Raw genomic sequence first — 16,735 nt, forward strand, 5'->3', positions numbered from 1 at the left:
CTGGAGAGGTGCTGGAACTGAGCTCTGGCAAGTTCTTGCTGAGAAAAAGCCCTGGAGAGAACCACAGGGAAACCAACAGCAGCCATTTTTCTGTAGGCCAGAGCAATTCCAGTAGTACTTGTTGCCCACGAAGGCACGTGTACTTCTGAAAAACAGATCTTTAAAAAAATAATCATTTAATCAGCTATAGTTAAAAAGAAATCAAACACATGTACAGTGGTACCTCGCAAGACGAATGCCTCGCAAGACAAAAAACCCGCTAGATGAAAGGGTTTTTTGTTTTTTGAGCTGCTTCGCAAGACGATTTTCCCTATGGGCTTGCTTCGCAAGACGGAAACGTCTTGCAAGTTTGTTTCCTTTTTCTTAACACCGTTAATACAGTTGCGACTTGACTTCGAGGAGCAACTCATGGAACGCGGTGTGGTAGCCTTTTTTGAGGTTTTTAAAGACTTTGGTGATTTTTGAAGCTTTTCCAAAGCTTTCCCAACACCGTGCTTCGCAAGACGAAAAAAATCGCAAGGCGACAAAACTCACGGAACGAATTAATTTCGTCTTGCGAGGCACCACTGTAACTTGTGCATGTGTGGACAGGCTTGTCTAAAAACAAGCAACAGGCAGCACAAAGAGCTCAGTGAAGGCCCCTGTCAAATGTCAACAGGCGGGGAGTTCCAACGAGTAGGTGCCGCCTGTACTAAAATAACCATTTCTTACAAGCGCAGGACAAGTATTAGGTAGCACCTGTTGGAGTGCCAGTTCGGTGAAGTGGTCGAGTGAATATATATGGGGTAAAGGGATCCTGCATTTTGCTTTGAGCATGAAGGGAATAGGTAGCAACAGACCATTTAGAAGTAATTATTTTTATTGCGGGCGGCGGGAGGAACCCACCAAACTATGCATTGGAATACAAGAGAATGAATTTTTTTTCTAATGGGATCTGTGCTTTATTAAAGTTTATGAACCCATTACCAGGAAAAGCCCATTTTGAACAACAAACGGTCCAAAGGAATCCAAACCAGCCATGGTCACAAACCACGGAAATGTAGGTGAGAATGATGCACTGGTGCAGGAAATCTGCATTTAGCTCTCTGTTCTGAGCCATAAAACAAAACACCAACAATTACAGATATAGATAAGTATAAGATGTACTCTGTGTATCATTAAGCAGTTGCATTAATGTAGGCAGTTGGCATTGTCTTGAAAAGTATTTAAATGTATGTCCACGCAAACTATTCATGGCCTCAGCTACAATAATATACTGCAACTTGGGGTCAGATCTGAGATTTCTGATCCTCTGGCACCATGACTTTAACAGTGCCTTCCATCACTGTTTTGCCACTTTCTACAACAGTACAGGAGACGGAAATATAAGCAAGACATCTCTTCAGTTTCTTCACTTCCGCTGCAGCTAAGACCTCTTCTCCAACATATAACGGGGATGGGAAATGAATTTCCTGAGAAAGAAAAACGCAGCCATGCCCAGGCATCTTAGTGCCCAGAACAGCAGAGATGAGCCCATTGATCAGAACACCGTGGACAACTCTCCTGCCAAATCTTGAGCTCTCTGCATAGTCTTCATCCAGATGCAATGGGTTTGTGTCTCCCGTTAACTTCGAAAAGGTAACAACATCCTCCTGCGTAAATGTCTTGGTTAATTCCGCCTTGTCTCCGACTTGTATGTGCAAATGATGAACAGAGGCTTGAGCAAGTGGAATGGCAACATCTGGCCATGCTGGGAAAGTTCGCTGGAGTCTCGCACATAGAAATCTGCATTTCAGCCACGCTACCTGCATCTTAAGACAGCTCTGGCTTTTCACAAGCTCGAGTCAAGTTGCCTTTTCGGTTTATTTAATCCAGCACCAGTTCTCTGCTGTTCCCAGCTAACGCAAGAAGAAACGGAGAAGTCTAGGAAGGGGAAGAAACAGGAACATGAATTTCAAAACAAGAACAGGAAAATTCTTCCTGCAGAAAACAAAATGTGAGTAACTTGTGCCAACAGAATGGAAGTTGATTAATCTTCTTGGAAACCAGATTTAATAAAATATAAGCCTAGGAGGTGAGGGGGAAGTGGGCATTTCAATGACCATGGGAGGGCAGGAACACTCAGTTCTGTAGCCACCAAGAATCACTTTCACATGCTGATGACAGCCTATATAATTATTTGGTATTCAGAAGAGGGCCAAGGACAATGGGGAGTGTTCTTACAAAAATAAAACCACAACATGATATATCAGCAAATCAGTAGCCACAGAAGTGAACATTCAGAGTGAGCTGCTTCTAAGCAAGTTTGACAAGGGTTTTTTTTACGCATTTGTTATTTAAATTTCTATTCCACCTTTCAGCACTAGGCACCTGCAAGGACTAAAAATATATGATGGGGAAAAGTCACTTTCTCAGAACACACAGAATAGCTTACTTTTCTAAACAATCCCATATTGAAAAGAATTGGTCTTTTACCAACATGAATACTGTACCACAGTACGGTACATAGATTTCCACAATCTGGAAGCTCCAGGGCAACAACCAAGAATATTTGATAAACAATGGAATTAAGGCATAAACTTTGATCAGCCAGTTATAATGAGGAGACTGAAGTGTGGCTAGCCAAGTAGTGTGAAAGAGAATTCTGATCGATTAGTATTAACCAATGATCCAAATACCTCATCGATTACTCCATCCATCTAGAAAGCTGTGCTTTAGTTAGCTGGGACTATTAACCACAGAGGAAAATCAAAGCAGGTGTGGGACTTAAAATGAATTTTTATCTCTTCGCTATGAAAAAGCAACCCATATGGGTTTCAAATTCCTTACTTGAGGTATTCATTGTAAGCTACTTTTGGTTTTTCAAGAGAAATTCAGAAAATAAGACCAATTAACTACAATTTGCTATGTGTGTACTACAAACCATTACTGAAATAAGACTTCTGTGACTGGTTATCACATAACATCTTTTGGCAGCAATTTTTTATCCATCTGGGAGTAACCACCATTGCACTCAAAGGGACATAGGTAAAGGGACCCCTGACCATTAGGTCCAGTCGTGGCCGACTCTGGGGTTGCGGCGCTCATCTCGCTTTATTGGCCGAGTGAGCCGGCGTACAGCTTGTAAATGTAAATCCTGAAAAAAATTCTGTTAGGCAGCTTTATAACCTGGGATCAGATTGCTTGCATCTTAACTCTTACCTGTATCACCCTAAAAGCACACTTTCTGTTCTGATATGAACCAAACAGCGTCAGAGCACTCCACAGCTTTGCAAGGCCACTGTTCAAACGACAGAATTAGAGACATTCTTGTTCACATAAAACAAGTGCCAAAACAACATGACAGAAAAGGCTAAGGACAAATATTAAGATTTCAGCCTCATTCACTGAGAGGCAAGATCCACAGTTATGTGTTGTTGGAATTTTTAAGCACATCTTTCCACACACAAATTTAACGAAAACTTCCTCTTTTTTAGGAGAATGCAGAGAACACCTTGCAAAGGATTGGTATGTGGTTGCCAGAAACCAATTTGACTATTGCCAAGTAACTCAAATCAAGTTTTTTGGTTAACATTGTGTAGGCCTGGTGCTGCTACTTCATACAGTGGTACCTTGGTTTACAAACTTAATCCATTCTGGAAGTCCGTTCCAAAACCAAAGCATTCCAAAACCAAAGCGAGCTTTCCCATAGAAAGTAATGCAAAATGGATTAATCCGTTCCAAACTTTTAAAAACAACTCCTAAAACAGCAATTCAACATGATTTTTACTATCTAATGAGACCATTGATCCATAAAATGAAAGCAATAAACAATGTACTGCAGTCACACAATCAATCAAGCAATCAATCAATCAATAGCTGAACTGGGTTCCACAGTCACAAAAACAAATCAAAAAGAGCTGCAAAAACAGACAGACCTCAGCGTGACACACAAAATGGAAGCGTGGCACTCAAATCGGAAGCATAACACTGAAAACGGAGCACGTTCGGCTTCCGAAAAAGGTTTGCAAACCGGAACACTTGCTTCTGGTTTTGCAGTGTTTGGGTTCCAAGTTGTTTCCGTACCAAAGTGTTTGAGAACCAAGGTACCACTATACTGGCATCTTGAAATTGGAAGTATTTTTTCAACCCTGACCTTGCAGAAACAACGAGGAAATTACACCACCACCATTAAGTAACACTCCTACACCCAAGCAACAACAATGCTACATACAGGCAACTCCCCATTTGTGCATGATTGGCACAAGCAGAACCATGGAAGCAAGCACCATTTTCAGCACCAGAAGAGGGTGAGAGGGACGGGCTTCTGCATGTCCTGCTGACGTGCGCAGTTCCTCAGAACGCAACCCCTGCGTAAATGAGGAGTTGCCTGTACAGTACCAACCAAGCTTGTGACATCTTCTTTAAACATACAAGAGCATCTCCTTCATTTTAGAGAGCCTTGTTTTCACCCAATAGCACTTGCTAAAGATGTATATTCAGAGTTCCTTACACATTAGGTACTCTGAGTACTGCAGACAATGTTTCTTCCTCATATGTCAGCACATCGACAAGCAAAGCGGCACCAACCTAAAAAGAAAAGATATTACGTTGTTACTAAGAAGCAGAAAGAGACTTTGCAAAATGAAGTTGCTGAATATTCATATTTTATATCGCTTACTCTCTTCATAGTCTTCTCTTGTTATGACTGCAATGTTTCACCCTTTAAAGTTGGGAGAAACAGCTGCCTATTTTCACCTCGTTTTAAAAGCATAAAGACAAACAGTGCATAGTTGTACTCCTTCAGAAGCCATCTTTCCTCTATGCAGCGGATCCAAATAAACAAGGGGATATTTACATATAGATAATTTGGAAACTGCCATCTCCGAATAATGACCGTCAACATAAACAACAAACATACCTCACCATGCAGCCGTTTCAGAGCAGAGATGATAAGTTGTTTGAATTCAACAGCATTTAGGCTAAAGTCAGCTTCCTGAAACTCCCTGAAATGTAAGTTAGCAATAAGTCTTATTAGCAAATCCTATTGACCAACAAAAGAATACGCCGCACAAAATCCTTCCAAGGTGAAGGGGCAAAAGGAAAAAAAGGCATGAACTTACAAATGGATCTTTAGATAGTGGTATTCAGAAGCATTCTTGAGAACTATTCTTTTATAGGAAGCTGGCTTGTTGCCCTCTCCAAATTCAGTCATTTCGGTAAGCCGACTTCTAAAAGAAGAAATAGACACTTAATGCACATCAAGTCCTACACTGGAAATTCCACAAATTAGGGCCCCACTCTCTTGGCCCCCCCACCCCAAAATTCACTATTAATATACTTCTTAATTGTATTTCGGTTCAACAATTACTTTGATAAAATACATAAAATGGCTTTAGATACCTAGGAGGTCCATAAATTACCATAAAGCATATATTCAACACAAAAAACAGCGACAATTTGTTGTTAACGAAGGACAGCTGGACATATAAAGGGCCCCATTACCTTCAGTAGCTTAGGGCCTCACCAAACCTAAATCCGCCCGGTATATAAATTCAATAAAAATGAATGAATGAATGAATTTTCCCGTAAGATAAGTGGAGCCAGCATTGAAGTCAACCTACGAAATATGCATCGGATACGCACAGGATCCGGCCAAGGCTGCCACGAGAGTTTCTTCGACGGAGCCCTGCGACGGGGAAACCTACCTACAACTATCCTGCAGCGAACCAGGCGCCACATGCCTCCCGCACGTGCCTTTCTTCTCGGAACAACACACTGAACGATGCACGGGGTTGTGGGGGGGGGGGGGACAACCGGACAGAACTTCCGCCAGCCAATGACGGAGCCCCGTATCTTCCGTTCTGGCCAATGGCGGATGCGCGAAGTCGTCAGGAGCTCCGCCCCGCGCGTAGGCCGGCGGCCCAATGGGCTGATCGATCATGGAAGAGACGTAAAGGAGCACTCGGGAGAAGAGAGGGCGGGGGAATAATCAGAGTGGGCGGGGCGGTTTGGAACGCTTGGTAGCCAATAGGATCAAAAACTCCATAATTCGGAGGCGGGGGGTGTCTCCCTTAAGTTACTGGACCTAGCGCGCCTGCGTCAAAGGGCGTTCGAATGAGGCTGTTTTGTAAAGCGCTGCTGCGCTATCGCGGAGGCTGAGAGCTGGGGAAGGGGGACGGGCAGCGAGCAGCGCTTGCCTTGCTGTGGGGACCGAGAGCAAAATGGGTCGCGGGGTCTTTTTTCCACCCCGTGCCGCTTTTGCTTTTAATCCAGGGAATGCTTACAGTCAAAGCAAATGGGCACAGGATGCCTCGCTTTGCTGCCATTCTTAGTCCCAAGCAGGCACCATTGTGCTCAGTGAGGCTTACTCCCGAGTAAGCGTGCAGCGTTTTTCGGGAGCCCTCCCGTGAATTACACCAATGCCTTTTGTTGTGGTCCCCCCCCCCCCTGCTGAGTCTGTTACTTCCCCATGTCTACATGGGTGGAGGGGAAAAAACATCATTTTTAAAAATCAGTCCCTTTGCAAAATTCTCTACTTGGGCATGAAGCTTGGATGGGTGGTCTTGCGCCAGTCACTTGCCTCTCAGCCCAGTCTACCTCACAGGGTTGTTGTGGGTACTATTACTCAGTGCTTTTTTTCCTGGGGAGACGCAGGGGTACGCATACCCCTAAACATGAAAAGATTTACATAATTACAAACATTGCAAAGTTGTCATAAAAAAAAATATATAAAACGCATCAAAAACTACATAACCAAACAACAATTTCCACATAAAAATAAAGATACAAAAAATAATGTCAGTAACAGCAGCCTCCACGCAACTTGGGATGAAGGCTCAGTATGCTGGCAGATTGGAAGCACCCAAAGTGAAGAAAAGTAGAGAGAGGAGAACATCTGAAAGAGATGCCACAAGAGGCCGCCAGTAGACCGATGAAAGGAATTGTAGTTTGCTACATAAGAATGGAACACAGTCTTGTGGCGCCTAAAAAGACTAACACATTCATTATGGCATAAGCTGTTCTTTCTATGGCTCCATCACTGCAAGCCTTCCAATCTTATCCAAATAAACTAAATCGTTAATCTTGCCCTCCGGTGCACTAATTGTTAGAAGTAGGCCTACAACACAGCCTTTCTGATATATTATTGCTTGCACAGCTACACAAAATGTGTGATATCCAACTAAATCATTGGATAACATCCCAGGGCTAGTGTGGTATTAATGGTTAGCATGTTGGACTATGACCTGGCAGATCAGGATCCGAATCCCCACTCAGCCATTGGAGCTCACTTACCTCTGATGCACCCACCCTGATAACAGTCTTTTCATTCAGTGTCCTAGACACACCCTGCCTTGTTGTTAGAATTGGCTTTCTTCTTCCTATATCATTGTCATACTAGTTTCCAGGCCTTGAATGTTCCATCCTTTCTTAATACGTTGCAAGTTCATCCTGTATCACCCGAGTGGGAATCCTGCAGACCTCCAGATGTTGGACTACAACTCCCATCATCCCAGATCATTGAATGGGACTGATGGGATCTGGAGTCTGGCAACAGGAGGGTCACGGCTTTCCCAGGCTTACTTTATAGCTTGGGTCCAGATTTCCCATGAGATTTCCTCCCTCCCTTAATCCAACAGTTTCCTCTGCTGGATCTCAGTCCCTTCTGTGAAGGGAAGGAGCCCTTCCATACTCGAAAGGGTCACACTGGAACCAATTCTGTATCATCACCATGAACTTGGATGACATAGTACGAAATCAGGATGGTGATAAACATTGAGAAGCAGAAGGTTAGTGCACATCTTCTGGAGCATCAGGTTTCCCCAGGGGTTAGAATCATAGAATCATAGAATCATAGAATCATAGAGTTGGAAGAGACCACAAGGGCCATCGAGTCCAACCCCCTGCCAAGCAGGAAACACCATCAGAGCACTCCTGACATATGGATGTCAAGCCTCTGCTTAAAGACCTCCAAAGAAGGAGACTCCACCACACTCCTTGGCAGCAAATTCCACTGTCGAACAGCTCTTACTGTCAGGAAGTTCTTCCTAATGTTTAGGTGGAATCTTCTTTCTTGTAGTTTGGATCCATTGCTCCGTGTCCGCTTCTCTGGAGCAGCAGAAAACAGCCTTTCTCCCTCCTCCATGTGACATCCTTTTATATATTTGAACATGGCTATCATATCACCCCTTAACCTCCTCTTCTCCAGGCTAAACATGCCCAGCTCCCTTAGCCGTTCCTCATAAGGCATCGTTTCCAGGCCTTTGACCATTTTGGTTGCCCTCCTCTGGACACGTTCCAGTTTGTCAGTGTCCTTCTTGAACTGTGGTGCCCAGAACTGGACACAGTACTCCAGGTGAGGTCTGACCAGAGCAGAATACAGTGGCACTATTACTTCCCTTGATCTAGATGCTATACTCCTATTGATGAGGCCCAGAATTGCATTGGCTTTTTTAGCTGCCGCGTCACACTGTTGGCTCATGTCAAGTTTGTGGTCAACCAAGACTCCTAGATCCTTTTCACATGTACTGCTCTCAAGCCAGGTGTCACCCATCTTGTATTTGTGCCTCTCATTTTTTTTGCCCAAGTGCAATACTTTACATTTCTCCCTGTTAAAATTCATCTTGTTTGTTTTGGCCCAGTTCTCTAATCTGTCAAGGTCGTTTTGAAGTGTGATCCTGTCCTCTGGGGTGTTAGCCACCCCTCCCAGTTTGGTGTCATCTGCAAATTTGATCAGGATGCCCTTGAGTCCATCATCCAAGTCGTTGATAAAGATGTTGAATAAGACCGGGCCCAAGACAGAACCCTGTGGCACCCCACTAGTCACTCTTCTCCAGGATGAAGAGGAACCATTGATGAGCACCCTTTGGGTTCGGTCAGTCAGCCAGTTACAAATCCACTGAGTGGTAGCATAGTCAATACCACATTTTACCAGCTTCTTTACAAGAATATCATGGGGCACCTTGTCAAATGCCTTGCTGAAATCAAGGTAGACTACATCCACTGCGTTCCCTTCATCTACCAGGCTTGTAATTCTGTCAAAAAACGAGATCAGGTTAGTCTGACATGACTTATTTTTCAGAAATCCATGCTGACTATTGGTGATCACAGCATTCCTTTCTAGGTGCTCACAGACTGTTTGCTTAATGATCTGCTCCAGAATCTTCCCTGGTATTGATGTCAGACTGACTGGGCGGTAATTATTTGGGTCCTCTCTTTTCCCCTTTTTGAAAATAGGGACAACATTTGCTCTCCTCCAGTCTGCCGGGACTTCGCCTGTTCTCCAGGAATTCTCAAAGATGACTGCCAGTGGTTCTGAAATCACATCTGCCAGTTCTTTTAATACTCTTGGATGCAGTTCATCTGGCCCTGGAGACTTGAATACATCTAGACTAGCCAAGTATTCTTGTACTATCTCCTTAGTTATTCTGGGCTGTGTTTCCTCTGCTGAATCATTTGCTCCAAATTCTTCAGGTCGGGCATTGTTTTCTTTATCGGAGAAGACTGAGGCAAAGAAGGCATTGAGGAGTTCAGCCCTTTCTGTGTCCCCTGTTTGCATACAGATCTTTTCCTGAAGATGTGTGAGGCAGCAGGTACGGATTTTCTTTGGGGTTTATTCCCGAAGCCTTTCTATAGCTGCAAGACAGCAGAGGTTTAGAGCTACCTAGATGGGCTATCTTCCCAGGTTAACAAGCCCTACTTTGGCCCTTGGTCACCTCTACAGCACATGCAGAAACCACCTCCTTGCCTGTTGGACCCACTACTGGTCTTGTATGCTCAATCTTCGCATGTAGAGGAAGTCCCTAACTCACCAAGGGTTTGAGGCCCATCGGCTACACTCACCTGTTTTAGTTGGCTAGCCGAAGCCTCTTCCCAGCACTGCTGTCACATGCTGACAGCTTCTAGAGCCACAGGTGAGAGCTGAGGACAGGGTGAGGACCAAAAGTGGACAAACTACGCCAGAAGGAGCACCACGTATGATCCTCCAGAGGTACCACCCCTTGCCTAACACTCCATTCACCCCTCCAACTGCCTTAGGGGCTCCACTCTGGATTTCTGTAGAGTTTACTCCTTAGCCTTTTCTTCTCCTGAAGATATCCTGCAAGGCAGCAGAGTTTTAGGATCAGACTTTTCCTTCTCCTAGGTGGGCTACCTTCCCAGGCTGAGAAACATCTGCCCCTCACTTCCCTCTACAGCATGTGCAAAAACCACCTTCTCAACCTTTGCACCCACTATTGATCTGGTCCATTCAATCCACCAGAGCCTGTCTTAGCATACAGGGGAAGTCCCTAATTTACCAAGGGTTTGAGACCCATCAGCTACCGTCACCTGGTTTAGCTGGCCAGTCGAAGCTATTCCTGGGGTGTAGCCGCTGTTGACAGCTTCTAGGAGCCGCAGGTGAGAGCTGAGTACAGGGTGGGGACCAAAGGTGGACAGACTAGCCCAGAAGGAGCATGACATGCCCCTCAACAGAGGTACTAGCTTTCCCCTAACATCTCATACATCCCTCAGGTGTGTGCTGGTCAAGAACCACCCAACATTGGCAAATTGGCCTGATTGGGGGGGGGGTATCCTTCCTGCCCCCGAATACAGCAACCAATGATGACAAGGACAGTACACAATTGATAATACAATAGGGAGAGTGGGCGGGAGGTCCAATGACAAACTGGATGCAGCGCAAGAGGCAGATTGGCCCATTTGCAGGCAGGCTTGTATTCAAAGTCCCAGCCAGTGGGAAGGACTTTTGGCCCCTCGACAGCTGGGCATCTCCACCAATAGCCATTCGACAGCGGATCATGCCAGGCAAGGAGCCGCCAGCCTGCAACGCAGCCGCACCCGTGAATGGCAAGCAGACTTTTGAGGGATAGCTGTGTTTTAGTTCACATATTGATTCAGAAAGTGTTATTGAGGTTGCTTCATAGTCAAATGTGTACAGAATCAGGTCCCCCTCCACCCTGCTGCCTGCCACGTGTTCACGCCCTTTAGAGGGCGAAAATGCAGGGAATTCTGATCACAAATCTCTGGAATCGAGGGCATCGTGATTTTTAATCACTAGTTACTCTGTTCCGTCAAACCCAGCCCTGATTCCTTTGCATCATTACGCAGCACACTGTAATCCAGTTCTTAACAGAGATCTAATCATCTTCCTTGGTGAGTAGCAAATTTGCCTTTCCTGAAAAACAGAACTGGAAATCAGGTCTTTTTTTTTTCAAGGCAAAGAAATGGTGATCACTAAGAAAACTGCCAGTCCACTCAAAGAGAATTATGGCTGAGCAAAATATAACGTGAATGGCCAGAAGAGGGCTAGAGAGAGAAACAGAACTCATCTTGTCTGCAGGTGTGTCTGCAGGTGTGTCCACCTGTGCTGCTCATCTGAATATCTGCAAACTGAAAAGCGAATACAGTGGTACCTCGGGTTATATATGCTTCAGGTTACATACACTTCAGGTTACAGACTCCGCTAACCCAGAAATAGTGCTTCAGGTTAAGAACTTTGCTTCAGAATGAGAACAGAAATTGTGCTCCGGCGGCGTGGCAGCAGCAGGAGGCCCCATTGGCTAAAGTGGTGCTTCAGGTTAAGAACAGTTTCAGGTTAAGTACAGATTAAGTACTTAACCCGAGGTACCACTGTATTGCAAAACACCACAAGTCATTCCACATCCTACAGGGGGAGGGTGGAAACCCAACATAAATAAGTGTAGCATATAAATGAGTCTCTCTACCAGAAACCTCACCACCACTGGGGCATTATTGACTTAATAATAATTATATACTGGGCCAGATTAGATTAATCTACTGGATTTGGCGTGGTGTTAGCAATCAATGGCTTACTCACGGAAAAGTTTGCCAATAAAGATTGCCTTGCTGGTTAAGAACCAATCTTCGACTCAGATCTATTAGGGTTTATTGACTTGGGTTTATTGCGAAAACCTGATCTCACCCACTGAACGGAGGTTTGGGTAAGCAAAATCTTCCTTCAGATTTTGCATGTGACGGATAGGATCCAGTGAGCAAGATCGGGTTTTCGCAAGGCACATCCACAGAACAATGAGAAAAATTATTGGACTTCAGGAAGTTAATCAGTACACAATACAGTCAAATACAGGTCAAGCAAAAGTGTGGATGAGCTTTTAGGGTCTATCCGTTTGGAAATTAAACAAGACTACCCCCAGAAAAGTTTAAACAGTTATGAAAGAGTTTCTAGGACTTATCCACTGCTGAGTAATCCATTGAGAAAAAAGAAACTGAACTGTTTAAATTAACATTCTTAAAGAAACCAGAAACTCTTCTGTTGGGAATTTTAGGCAGAGATATCCCGAAAAATATAAGAGAAATCTTTTTATATACAATAGCGGCCATCCGTCTATTAATAGCATCTAATTGGAAGGGGGGGAAGATACCAACGCTAATGGAATGGCAAAATAAATTATTAGACTATGTGGAAATGGCTCAATTAACAAATAGGTTAAGAGGTAACACAAAACAACCATTTTATCAAAAATGGGAAATGTTTAAGAGATACTTACAAAAAAACAACAGCAACATCTATGGCAGTGTTTAAATGACCCTTGTGTATGTAAAATATTAAGAAATAAAGAAAAATCGGTACAATATGTTGTAAGAAAGTATTAGAAAGTATATTAAATGTAAGGTAATAATTATTAAGTACATTCAAAATCATAAAGGTCAACTATATCGGGAAAGGATGGGAAGTCTACATTTATTTTATTTCACTTTATTTTGTTATATGTTACTTTATTTTATGTAATATTATTTGATCTTAGCTTAGTTGAAATCTAAGCGGAACTAGAAGTTTAAATTAACACCTGATGGTAAATTAATTTAAGAGTAATTCCTCTTTTTGTCTTTGTATGTATGTGTATGCGTGAAGTTCAATCTGTAATGACATTAATGAATTTCAATAAAGAATTTTTTTTCCACAATAAGAAAAGAAAGGGAGCTTTTTAGTCCTAGGAAGAGAGAGGGAAAGATGATACTAGGCTTGAAGTTTAAAGCAAGAGGAAAGGAGCATTTTTTTTCATCCCAAGGGCCTCACTTGCTCACTTCAGGGGCAAAGAGTGAGTGGAGCAACAGATGTGACTTTTCCCTTTGTACAATAGTTTATGTCCCGGTCAAGCAAAAGCAGGTTTTTCTGTATTCCCGGGTAGAACATCTCTCCTCTCTGCACCCAAGAAAGCGAAAGGCATCCTCGGACAGACCAAGGGCATAGAATCCAATGAGGGCATGTAGCAGGGCTGAGACCTAGTGATGGGGATTGACTTAGAGAGAGTACGGAGGGCTGGACTGGGAAACTTGGAGGGCTGCATTCATCTCCTGTCATGGACTGGCTGGATGTAGAGGAGTGGAGGGAGACACCAGCTGGGGAACCCCCAGGGGAAGAAGTCTCAGAACCAGGGGACTGGTGGTGGGGCGACGGTGAGCGGTCAGAGGGAGCAGACTGAGAGAAGTGTCAGAAGCGGATGAGGTGACAGGGTTTGGTGAGCAGGAAGAGTCTGTGGTAGAGGGCAGTTCAAACTCTGAGGCAGAAGCGGAGGCTGGAGGGGTGCGGGGCCAGGAGGCAGAGAGGTAGACTGCTGAAGAAGCCAGGGAGTCTCCCCCTCCTGCTGCAACCAGCTCCTCTCCACCTTTTCTCCTAGGGCAGAAATGAAGAGGGCAGAACAGAGGGGGTTTGCAACTGCTTGAGAAAGACCCTGGAGAAGAGGAGCCTTAGCAAGTGGTGGGAAGATGGGGACCTTCAGTTCTTGCAGCTGCCTCATTGGGACAAGACCTGCTGGGAAGAGTTGTTGGGATCACTAGGGCTGCACTGTTTAGGATTCTTTGAATAAAGTGCTAACTTCACTGACACCGTATATTCTTTGATTGACGACCTACGCTTGACACCAGTTCCTGACAACTCCCCAGGCTTGTGGTTTACTCCCCTACTTTAAAGTATCCTGGAAGGATTAGTGGAATTAGGGCCTCAGGAGTAGGAGTAGGAGTAGTACAGTGGTACCTCGGGTTAAAGATTATTCAGGTTACAGATGCTTCAGGTTACAGACTCCACTAACCCAGAAATAGTACCCCGGGTTAAGAACTTTGCTTCAGGATGAGAACAGAAATCGCGCCTTGGTGGTGCGGCGGTGGCGGAAGGCCCCACTAGCTAAAGTGGTACCTCAGGTTAAGAACAGTTTCAGGTTAAGAACGCACCTCCAGAACGAATTAAGTTCTTAACCCGAGGTACCACTGTAGTGTTTTTTGAAGGGTGACGTTATATCCTTCCCCCTCCCTCCAAATCCACCACTTGGGATCCTGAATTGGCCAACTAGTGGATTTACACAAATCCAGAGGAATGGGAACAAACAATATTTGTCTTTGAAAAAAGCATTTTTCTGTTTAAAGGGGAAAGGAAAAAAATATGCTCCAACCATATGAGAAAAGGGTGGTGAGAAATTACCAGTGACATACAAGTAATCCATTGTTTTTCTTTGTCAATGGTTACAAAAGCAGCAGATCTTAGCTGTGAGTCCCGGAAGACCTGTTCCCTGCCTTGCAGGCCTTTTCCACCTAGCCTGGGAGGGTGAGGCCTAGACTGACTCCAGCTACGAAAGCTGAGGCTGCTGAACAGACTCTGTGGCTGGAGGGGGTTGTTGGCAGGGGGTTGTTGCTGGTGGTTATTTTAGATTTTGATGTAAGTGGAAATGGTTCAGTATGGTTTTGTATTGTTTTATTTATTGTTTTTGACTACTTTTGTTATGCTGTAGTTCTCTATTTCTCTTCATGCTGTAAGCTGCCTCGACCGTGATTTGAACTGTGGAAAGGTGGACATATAAATAAAATTATGTATGGAAGACAGGAGTGCCTGGCATGCTCTGGTCCATGGGGTCATGAAGAGTCGGACACGACTAAACAACTAAACCGCAACAATGCAAATGTGCGCATGCTCTTGGAACACATCCCACAGGAAATTGATGCTGATGGCATTCTAGGGCACTTGAGACATCCTGAAAAATTGGACGGTGCTTCCTCTAACCCAGGATGGGGGAATGTGCGGCCTCCAACCCCTATCAGCCGCATGACCAGTTGTCCAAGTTGTTGGGAGCTATAGTCCAGCAATATCTGGTTCCTCATATCTGCTGTAACTGAACCATTTTGGCCAAGGGAAAGATGGACTAATAGCTTTTCCCATAGTACCCCTTGATTGTGTGGGGCAGGAGGGTGGGCAGTTATCATTCACATGAGTGGTAGTTGGTTCCAGAAAACAGTCGCCTTGGTTTTCTCTGTGAAGTGAGATGAGGTCTTTCTTTTTTCATGTATATCCTTCCTTTCTTCTTCCTTCATGATACCCAAAGCAGTGTACATGTGGCTTCCATAGGGTTGCCCATCCAAACCCTGACCAGACTTGAACCTGTTTAGCTTCAGTTAGGTGGCTACCTCATGTGCCTTCATACCAGACCCTGGGACCATCCATCCGGAATCAACCAAGACAGGAACAAAGCTGGTTTCAGGAATGTATCAGTCAGGGACACTAACCATTTGGTGACAAAACTCCTGGTGGTTTCAGTCTCACAGTGAGACGGACATCAATATGAACCAGGCTCTGGAATATTCAGTAGCATCAAAGGGCGTTGGCAGGGTGTCGGCGGAAGAAATTATTATCTTAACACCTCCACCGACCTGGGGAGGAAATTGTTTACAACTTTGCAAGCTCCTCCTGCCTGCTACAAGACGTAGATGCCCACAGCCGTGACAGCAGTGAAAAAGTGAGGTTGGAGAACAGCTCACAACTTCCCATCCCAGGTAAGTTTCAGCATATTTCAGAAATAGGAGTGAGATTGCCATTTATGTATTTGTCAGCCTCTCTAAGCACGTTGGCTATGTCAATGGGAAGAGGCAGGTGGATCAACCTGCTGAGATGATGTAAATCCTGTATCATAACACAACGTTGATTGTAGTACACTGTGTAGAACAACTCATCCTTGGACACTTTGTTGAGCTCAGTACAGCGTACAAGAGGAAGGTTTGTTGTCCATTGTATTTATGTTGCTGGAATTCTGCTAGTGCTGGGAACTATCCCTGAGATTTATGCAAGTTGCTTGGGCTAAAAACCATTAAGTCTGGGGTGAAATAGATCTTTACTGGGTAGCATAAACTGCTGGCGTAGTGGCAGTGACTGGAATGCATATACCGTTCCTTCAGAAGCTTCTGGCTTCCTATTTCTCAATGTGGCTTAACCCTGATTGCCCAGAACCATTCATCCCACACAATCAGAGTTGAAGCACACAGAGAGTTGAATGGAAAGATTTCAGAGAAGTGGTGCCAGGTGGTGAGTTTGGTTGTGAACTTTATGCACAGAATTCCGAATGTGGTTTAAGTTTAAAGTTTCCAACAGGCCCTTTGTTTGTGCCAACAGCCAAATAGGACCTTCCAGTTCATAGCGAGTTTGCTTTCATTAAAACACTCAGACTTGGGGTTGCGTCCAGTTGTGTTGCTCCGATGAAGGGAGGTTTTTGACCCAGCAGATGCTTGCATCAGTGGATCAGGAACGGAGGGTAACTTCTGCACATTCACACACAAACACACACCCTGCAGACTCCATTGCCCACTCTTGATTAGAGGCTTGGTGGACACTTTGGAACAACATGGGAGGTGGCACCAGAGGCTGCAGAGGGAAGGGCAAATCATCAAAAATAGCCACCCATCTCATTTAGCTAGCAGGTGCTTCTGCTGAATTAAACTGGCTTCCGTCAACAGAATGATGATAAAACCCTTTGATAGT

At 44.5% G+C, this 16,735-nt stretch overlaps 1 protein-coding gene across 7 annotated transcripts; it reads right to left on the reverse strand.

Annotated features, from left to right (window-relative positions):
• Positions 1 to 841: 841 nt before the first annotated feature.
• On the reverse strand, positions 842 to 5,752 carry LOC114591892 (ribonuclease P protein subunit p14). 7 transcript variants are annotated; one of them, XM_028719605.2, is made up of 6 exons: positions 5,667 to 5,752; positions 5,082 to 5,189; positions 4,880 to 4,964; positions 4,472 to 4,548; positions 3,181 to 3,259; positions 1,694 to 1,902 (listed from the first exon to the last, which is right to left on the reverse strand). In XM_028719605.2, exons 2-6 carry the CDS (start codon positions 5,171 to 5,173, stop codon positions 1,846 to 1,848), a joined length of 390 nt encoding a protein of 129 aa, XP_028575438.2. In that variant the 5' UTR covers positions 5,174 to 5,189; positions 5,667 to 5,752; the 3' UTR covers positions 1,694 to 1,845. The 7 variants fall into 7 exon arrangements, with proteins under 7 accessions (XP_077781239.1, XP_028575438.2, XP_028575439.2 ...); XM_028719606.2 differs by having other exon boundaries at positions 5,082 to 5,186; positions 5,667 to 5,746; XM_028719607.2 differs by having other exon boundaries at positions 5,583 to 5,674.
• Between the last annotated feature and the right edge of the window lie 10,983 nt (positions 5,753 to 16,735).

Source organism: Podarcis muralis, chromosome 2 (assembly GCF_964188315.1).
Source record: "Podarcis muralis chromosome 2, rPodMur119.hap1.1, whole genome shotgun sequence".
Taxonomy (NCBI): domain Eukaryota; kingdom Metazoa; phylum Chordata; class Lepidosauria; order Squamata; family Lacertidae; genus Podarcis; species Podarcis muralis.

Bases quoted from the DNA above. Each gene is read 5' to 3' on its own strand.
- LOC114591892 (XM_077925113.1), bottom strand. From the start codon at position 1,790: ATGCAGGTAGCGTGGCTGAAATGCAGATTTCTATGTGCGAGACTCCAG.